Below are 8,638 nucleotides of genomic sequence, written 5' to 3' on the forward strand. Positions count from 1 at the left end.
AGCTGGTAAAATACTTGCCTAACTATACCTCATAATCCCAGCAAGGTGGCACACAAGCACTCCAGAGGTGGAGGCAAAAGGATCGGATTTCAGGTCATCCTCACCTACCTACATGGAGGAGTTCAAGGCCAGCCTGGGAATATGAAACCCTGCCTTTAAAAAAGAGAGAGAGAGAGAGAGAGAGAGTCCTGAATAAAAATATTGAAAAATTGCATAACTGGATCTCAAGTTTCTTGCACTTACAAATAACTTCAATTAAGACACATCCACATAGCATCTCTTCAACAGTCATATTAAATGTTACATTGTAAATTACAAGAAATAACCTTCCTAAGACAAGATCTAATTGCTATTCACTCACACATTCTCCTTAACAAATTTTTTTATAGAGACAGGAATACACAAAGGGGTAAAAAAAAAAAAAAAAAAAAAAAAAACATGTCAACCCCACCTGGATATCCGTTTTCAACCATTTGGAGTCAAGTCGAGACTGGGCAGCCAAACAGAAAGACTCAGAAGGCATGTTTCCTCCCGGTGGTCAGGCCTGCAAGTCAAACAGAAACGCTGGAATCCTAAAGCTTTATTAAAGTGCTATTTACACCATTCTGCTGTCTTAACGCGGCAGAGACAGAGAACATAAAACAGAGAAGGAGAGCTGGGGGAAGGGACGAGCGGATGAGGGATGAGAGGGAACGCTGGACCCAGAACGGGAGAAGGGAGGGAAACAGCACTTCCAACAGAGGTAGTGGCGCTGGGACTTCCCAATACACCGGCGACCACTGCACAATGTCATCCCACTCCCTTAAATCCAAAGGGACACACACACACACGACACAAAAACTCACTATCGCAACGACAAATGACACCAGTGTGCATCAGCCGCTATACCTACAGCAGTCCGGCCGAGTGTGGTAAATAAACAAAAGTCATGTCTGCAGATAAATCTACAACAATCGCCTAAATACTAAAAAGATAGCCGTGACTGCGCGGCCTCCAATGCGCACAAGCCCTTGTTCCTCCGCGCCAACGCCCGCCTTCCGCCCGCCGCTCTCCGGGCCCCGCTCTCCCGGACCTGGCGCCGCCCGTCTTCGGCCCCTCCGCCCTCCTTCGGCCCAGCTCGGCCAGACCTGGCGCCGCCCGCTCCGCCAGCCGGCTGAGGGAACACTCCCCGCAGGAGCCGGCCGGCGCTCGCGATCCAGTCTGCGGCCCGAAGCGCAGGCTGACGCATGGTTGCGCCCGCCCAATAGCGCGAGGTTGAGAGACGCCTTCAGCCAATGGACGAGCACCGTCGCCTGGCCCTCCCAACTTCCGCTTCCTTCAGCATGATCACCTTCCTTCTTGAGACTCACCCTCTCGGCGAGAGCCAACCGCAGACGCCGGGAGGCGGGACTTGTGCGCACGCACGCTTGCTTGCCATTCTCAACCATTCTCACACTGTGTTGCTTCCGGGGAGCCGAAGTTGGTAAGGTATTTCCAGCGCGACGAGGCTCTCCAGGCTTCCCGAACTTTAACGACAGCGTCCTTTTGGCCTTTGAGTCAGTGGGTGTAAGACGAAATTTAAGAAAAAACAATTGACCCGGCCCTGGTGGTGCATGCGCTGGGGAGGCAGAAGCAGGTGGATTCTGATTTAAGAGACCCTGTCTCGGGGAAAAATACGAGAAAGATCAATTAAAATCACACAAATTATGTTCTCTGATCATCATGTAATTAAACTATAAATAAAAGATAACACGATCTCCAATTACTTAGAAACAAAACTTTTCCATGAGAAGAGAAGTCAAAAGACTTAGCACATTTTAAATAGGAACTGGGGGTGTTAGGTTATTTCAAATACAATAGTTCATTTTCCCCGCTTGTAAAGAGGCAGCAATGAGGGACATGCCACAGTGGTATGGTTGCTCAATTGCTCTAAAAAAATGATGTATATATAGTGCATTTTGTGTTGCTGTAACAACACGACTGAATAATAAATGCAGAAATTTGTATCTCACACTTCTGGAGGCTCAGTCTAAGAGCATGGCACTGGCATCTGGTGATGGCATTTGTGATGTAACATAACATGGTATAGAGGCAAGAGAACCCATGTGTGGCAAGAATATGCCAAGCAAGCACATCATTTGATCCATGAGGCACAGTCTACTTGACTTACTCACTTCTTGGTTTTTTGGATTTGTTTCCCCCCCCCCCCCCCCCCGCCCCAAGACAGGGTTTCTCTGTGTAGCCCTGACCGTCCTGGAACTCACTCTGTAGACCAGGCTGGCCTCGAACTCAGAAATCTGCCTGCCTCTGCCTCCCAGAGTGCTGGGATTACAGGCGTGCGCCACCACTGCTGGCTGACTTACTTCTTAAAGGGTGCACCTCTTAATACTGTTACAAAAGCTGTAACATTTCAACAGGAGATCTGAAGGGACATTCAAATCATACTGATGCAATATTGTGAAGTGTCTGGGATGGCAGGGGTAGATTTTTTTTCTGTCAGTTTAAAGACTAAGGCAGCAGGAAAAGCAAGGTCTCAAAACTCAGCCAAGATTTCTTGAAAACAGAAACACAGAGAGGGAGATAGAAAGCACAAAATACAAAGAGACAGAATGACCCATTAGAGAAGGGATCCAAAGATACTATCTGTCAGAGGCAAAATTTTTTATATGTTTTGCCAATAATTAGTTTTCTCTCTCCCTCAAAAACTAGCTGGTTTGGGCTATTGCGGGGGAGATGTATAATCCAGACAAAGACAAATCCCTTTCTCCATACAGGACACACTCTTAGTGGGAGATTTGAAAGTCTCACCAAACAGTTCCTCTGATAGGAAAGGCCCAAGTCTTTATCTTGGAGAGGAGAAAGAAAGCAGGAAGTCAGCTATCTTAAATGTTTCAATAAAAAGATGCATTAATATTCCAAGATACTCCTTTTCCTGTGCATGCCTGCCAGAGAGCTGTCTAGCAGTCCCTCAGTAGGACTGACCTTGCCAAATTCTTCTTACGTTGGTGCCTTTCATCTTTAGGATTTTGTGTTTTAGAATATGATAAAACTATTCGTTAGTAATTCAACATACATGGCAGAAGAGAAGGCTTGGACGTTAAGAAGGTTTGCTACTTTAACAGAGGGCCTGTTTTTGATTTGTGGTAAAATAATCTTTGTGTCACACAAAAGAACACATGAATAAAACAAGAATAGCTCAGCAAGGTGATTTTTTTTTTCTTCCCAAAAAGTGTTCTTGAAAACCCAAGCCAGGCTAGTGAGCACAGATGCCCAAGATGCTCCCTGTTGTTTATCCCTAAATGCAGGTGATGACTGTATCTCATCGTATTGGTAAGAGCCTGACTTCACAACCACGTGATTGGTTAATCAGTGTAAAGAGGGAGATTCAGAGAGTATGGGTTCTTGTCACATTAACTATCTTTGAGATTAGCCAGCATATGTTAACTTTGTGATGTGTTTATTAACAGTAAATTATTGTTAAGTGATGGCTCAAGCCATGGATTAAGGTGAGCCCACCTTACTAGGGTCCCAAGACTCATTGACTTGTCCCAACTAGAATGTAATGTTTTCACCCGAGCCAAAGATTCTGTTCTCCTCACAGGGAGTCTTCTCTTCCCCCCACCACTACCCAGCTTCTCTGAATAGAGCTTTACTGCTATTTTACTATTCTTCCTCTGAGAAGATAGAATTATTTACGAGGCAGATCAGAGGTTACACACAGGTACATACTTTCTAGACATCTCTGGTTTCTAGCCAAGGTCAAGGTGCCAAGAGACCCAAGGACAGTTTGTGCTTTTTGGCAAGAGATAAATGTGGGTGTTTTGTTTTGTTGTTGTATTATTTTTACCCTGGACTGCCCTAGCCAATTTTTTTAACTTGTTTAATTACCAACCCTTCCTCTGAAGAAGTGGCACTCCCATGATGAAATTGGGGTAATTACCAGTCTGACTATTCAAGCAGAATGGGACCATCAGACATGGCTGTCAGGATATACCTCCAGTGGATCTATCTAAAAGATCCCAAAAGTGTGTTGTTGGTAGTTTCCTTTGTATATCTGTAGCTGTCTTTTGCTATTTTGCTGCTTCTTTCTTCCACCCTTTCAACCCCCTAACTCTAGATAGGAGAGAAAAGAGGATAGAGAAGAAAGGAAAAAAAAAAAAACTCCTGAATAAAGTCAGAGGTCAGAAAGTGGGTGACATTATCATTAGACTATGTCCTAGTTCCTTGGGTTATTTTTGATCTTCTCCATGGAGATACTCATTTTTTCTTGTTTCTGTTTTTTCTTTGCATGTAACATCTTAACAAAGCTCAACCAACAGGCACCAAACAACTACCCACCCTGCCTTTCTGGGCCCTAGCATTTATATGCCCTCTGAAAAGTCCCCAGAATTCCAAACATCACAGTATGTCAGAAACTATCTGCAGCTGTCAAAACCATGCCTCTGCTACAGCACGAGGCAAATCATATTGTGGACAATCTGAAGCAGTCCCATACTCCATACCTGGGATTAAAACAAAAACGTATTCTTAATAAAATGACCGTGTTATTTAAAGAAACCAAAATTCCAGAATTGTCACCACACATAGGAGACAGGTATAGAGAGGAACTGGAGTCCCTGGAAACTGATGCGAGGGAGAAGTCAAGGCAGAAGTTATTAGCATTGTAAGTTCTTGGCAAGGGACCAGGAGAAGCAAGAAGAGAGGATATGTTGTGTCCAAGTTAGATTCCATTAGAATCTCCTGATGGGATGTAGAGCACCAATGTATGGGTCCTCGTGAACCCAGGATCGGCTCTCAGGTCTTTTGGAGTAGCTCGAATCAGCATGAGGTCCCCAGCCCCAATGGCTTATAAATAGAGGGAAGAAAGAAACTTAGCCATCTTTTAATTTTTATGTTGAAACAATAGTGGCTGCAGATAGGTGCAGCAATATTCAATATTAAAGTGTTGAAAGTATTATACCACCAACCAAAGAGTACACATAGAGGAACCCATGGCTCCAGCTACATATGTAGCAGAGGACGGCCTTGTTGGACATCAAAGGGAGGAGAGGACCTTGGTCCTGAGAAGGTTTGATGCCTCAGTGTAGGGGAACGCCAGGACAGGGAAGCAGGAGTGGGTGGGTTGCTGAGCAGGGGAAAGGGGGATAGGATATCAGGTTTTCGAAGGGGAAACCAGAAATGTAAATAAAAAAACATCTAATAAAAAAAAAAAAGAAAGTATTATACCTGAGCAGCATTTTTCTTATTAAGAAGAATCGTTAGTGATATAAAAAACATCTCACAAATTAAAGACTGTCTGTGGAGTATAATCCTGTGCAAGCTAGGTCATTTGTGCATTTCTTGTTTCATGATTGATGTGGGACCACTCAGCCCACTGGGGCTGGTACCATACTTGGGCTTGTATTAGAAAAAGGCTGAGTAAGCCACAGGGAGCAAACCAGTAAACAGCATGCTTCTGTCATCTCTGCTTCAGTTCCTGCCTCCAGGTTCCAGCCTTGAGTTTCTACCCCGACTTCTCTACTTGATGGACTATAAGCTGTAAAGCTTCTGGTCATAGAGTTTATCACAATAAAATGTGAACTAAAATCCCTTGAACTGTTGAGGAAACATATCAGTCATTATAGTCTTTGGTTACACTTTCCTGAATAAAGCTATTCTTGTTTAAACCAAGTTGGCAAAATAAATTTCATTATTATTATTATTATAATTATTAATTTTTTTACTGTTAAGTCCAGTTGAGGGTCTGGTACTCAGGGATCACTTGGGCTTGAAGTGAATCTCTGGCTCCTCTAGCCTTTCTTTTACCAGTTACTTGTCTTGTCAGTGTGAGGATAACTCAGAGGCCTTGTTTGACCTGGCTGTGGCTGCACTAGGAAGCATCCAGCAATATTTTACTCTGTGTTATCCTTCTTTGTTGTAGACTGAACACTGCTTAGAGTTCACTGGTAAGCCCTCATGGCATCCTTGAACAAAAGAACAAGTGATTCCCTCACAGTTACAGGTCATTTTGAGAAATGCCTCACAGTTCTCTGAGACCTAGTTGTTGACTCTGGAGGGCAAGGAGAAATAGTCACCCTTACTAATCTCTCTGAAGACATTAGTATTGGCCTCTAAATATAGTAATTGAACACCCAGAAGATCAGTTATTATATCAGTCTTGTACTTTTTTAAGAATTATTTTTATTTTATGTGTATGTGTGTGTGTGTGCGTATTGATATGTGCTTGTCAATACGAATGCATGAAGCAGCCAGGAGCATTAGATCTCCGCAGGGTTGGAGCCACAAGCAGTCGTGCATTGCCTGGGATGGGAGCTGGGCACTAAAGCACAGTGCGTGCTTATGACTGCTGAGCCCTCTCTCCAGCCACCAGGCCAGGGCTTTTAACTATGAGTAGTATTAGATTAAGCCAGGGTGAAAACAAACAAAAAAAAGAAGACATTTAAATAAACTTTGATTAGATCTATATTGAAGCAGAGGTCTCACATGAATATTTTGAACTTAGAAGTTTTAGTATGACACATGAATTCTCAGTTTTTACGTACCTTTATGTGACTTGCTATTTTCAATTCTGGGAGAAAAAAATTATTCAGCCATCCTAATCTTTATCAATAGTCAACGAGCCCAGCTGTGACAATCTTTTCTAAGCAGACACAGATGTTCTTATGGATGTACCAATCTTTTCTAAGCAGATACAGATGTTCCTGGGTACCTGGTAGCTATTTGGTTTACATGCTATTGTTGTACAATGCTGCCTTAACAAAAGGGAGCCGAATCCAAACTACACAATAGGACCGTGCAATAAGTAGATAGTACCTGTGTGCATACTGTTCAACTGTGGAACTTTGTAAGGTCCTAAGTAAACCCTACAGAAAACACAAGGCAGGAAAAAATAACTTTTTGTTCTTTGTACAGTGCAGAGAATTACCTCCTATAGCCATTCTTTTGGTTCTGAATGAGTACAAGCAGATGATAGAGAACTGAAGCACACAGTAAAACGCCATCCAGTTGATGTGTACAGCATCCAGCAGAACTCAGCTAGGGACGCCCTGGAAAAACTGTGATGCTGGAGCCAAAGTGCCTGGAGAAGGGTGGCATCAGCTGGTTCTTTCTCCCTAGTCTGCCCACATCACTGTAACTGGAAAGTAAAAGCAAAATTAACAGGCCCTGTGGGGCAGAAACACACAAAGAACAAAGGAGTCGCAAGGAGGAAAAGAAAATGCTATCCCAATTAGAGAAAAACAGGCTTAGAGACATGAGAGAAAGTCCAGGCATTAAGACCCAGCATAGCCTTCATTCCCAGCATCCCAATCAAGGAGGCTGATTTTTCTTTGCTTCCTACTCTTTAACTATCGGCTGTTTCAGCTGGGATGTATACTCTTCCAAGTTTTCTCCTGGGCTGCTGAAAAGTCATGTCAGCCTTCCAAGTCAGCCATTTCTGTCAGCTTTCTGGTAATTGGATACTGTTAAGGGCAGTATATAGAAACCAGTAGATAATAAACCATGTCAATTTTTTATTTAAAATGTGTGTGTGTGTGTGTGTGCGCGTGCGCGCACGCGCACACATGTGTATATATATATATATGTGTGTATGTATGTATGTGTATATATAGTGTGTGTGTGTGTATGTATATATCACCCTGCCTCCTTAGTTTGATATAAGAATATTTTTAAGAATATTTTTGCTTTATTAGCAATAGGGGTCAAGTTGGAGTCTCAGTTTGGGCTTCCCATTTCCATAATTTCCATGGATTAGGCATCAGGGAAGGTAAAAACCAAAAGGCAGAGGGGGTTGTGAAAATAGAATTGAGATATGTAACTGAATGCCTGAGGTGCCTGACATTCTAGGGGATGTAGTGACACCCTGAAGGCTCAGTGGTACTGGGAAATTATATGGATGCCACCATTTTGGTTCACAGCATGCACCTTCATTAACCAAAGGTGGCAGTTAAGCAACACAGTTGTCAGCATCTGAATGATCTCACTTTCCAAGACAGAAGTCAAATCACATGCCTCTTGCCATCATTAACCAAACGTTTGTTTTCGGTTGGCATGGATATAGGAGGAAAATTTATCAGATATATAGGCTCAAAATGGCAAAGCAAAGAAATAGATGAAGTAATTCATGGTCTCACACAAGAAAGGTGATCCCACATGTCTGACCACACAAGGCGTAATGGTGAGTATCAAGCAATGTCCATCAGGATCACCTACTTAACTTCTCTTCAGCTCCTAGACACAAGCTGAAGCTAGGAAAGGAATCCTTTAAGAGCAAGAGTAACCGGGAAGTGAGCACTGGGCCTATAGGTGGCGCTGTTGCTCTGGAGCACATGGAGAAACTGCATAAGAAAAGGTGATCTAAGTGCCATCTTGTCACATCTGAGAACCAAGTATCTATGACCCTGGGTATTGACTGAAATTTAAAGCTAAATCTTAGCAGTCTTGTATGGTGGTTTTACCCAGTTAGAAAAGCAACTGTCTAGGAACTGCATCATAAGTAGCGTTCCCCTAAGCCTTATCAAGTCTCCCAAACTCTCTGAGGGAACATGGTGAAGAGGGAAAGACAGAGTCCTGATTGTAGAGAGAGAAGATAGGCAGTTAAACTTGGGTTGTGGAAGTCTCTTCCAATTGTTCAATCTCTCCTTATTCGAGGCACGAGGGT

General features: G+C 43.2%; 1 protein-coding gene across 5 annotated transcripts in view; it reads right to left on the reverse strand.

Annotated features, from left to right (window-relative positions):
- Herc2 (HECT and RLD domain containing E3 ubiquitin protein ligase 2) overlaps window positions 1–1,214 on the reverse strand; it is a 165,344-nt gene extending 164,130 nt beyond the window's left edge. For 3 of the 5 annotated variants that reach the window (XM_052161590.1, XM_052161599.1, XM_052161565.1), the window contains exons 1-2: window positions 1,073–1,214; window positions 452–544 (exon numbers count right to left, since the gene is read on the reverse strand). In XM_052161590.1, the coding sequence (XP_052017550.1) occupies window positions 452–523 (72 nt within the window). In that variant the 5' untranslated portion in view covers window positions 524–544; window positions 1,073–1,214. Of the gene's footprint in view, window positions 1–451; window positions 545–888; window positions 1,029–1,072 lie in introns of those variants that run through there. The other 2 variants (XM_052161574.1, XM_052161583.1) reach the window with 2 other exon arrangements.
- Between the last annotated feature and the right edge of the window lie 7,424 nt (window positions 1,215–8,638).

This window comes from Apodemus sylvaticus, chromosome 1, assembly GCF_947179515.1.
Source record: "Apodemus sylvaticus chromosome 1, mApoSyl1.1, whole genome shotgun sequence".
Lineage (NCBI taxonomy): Eukaryota > Metazoa > Chordata > Mammalia > Rodentia > Muridae > Apodemus > Apodemus sylvaticus.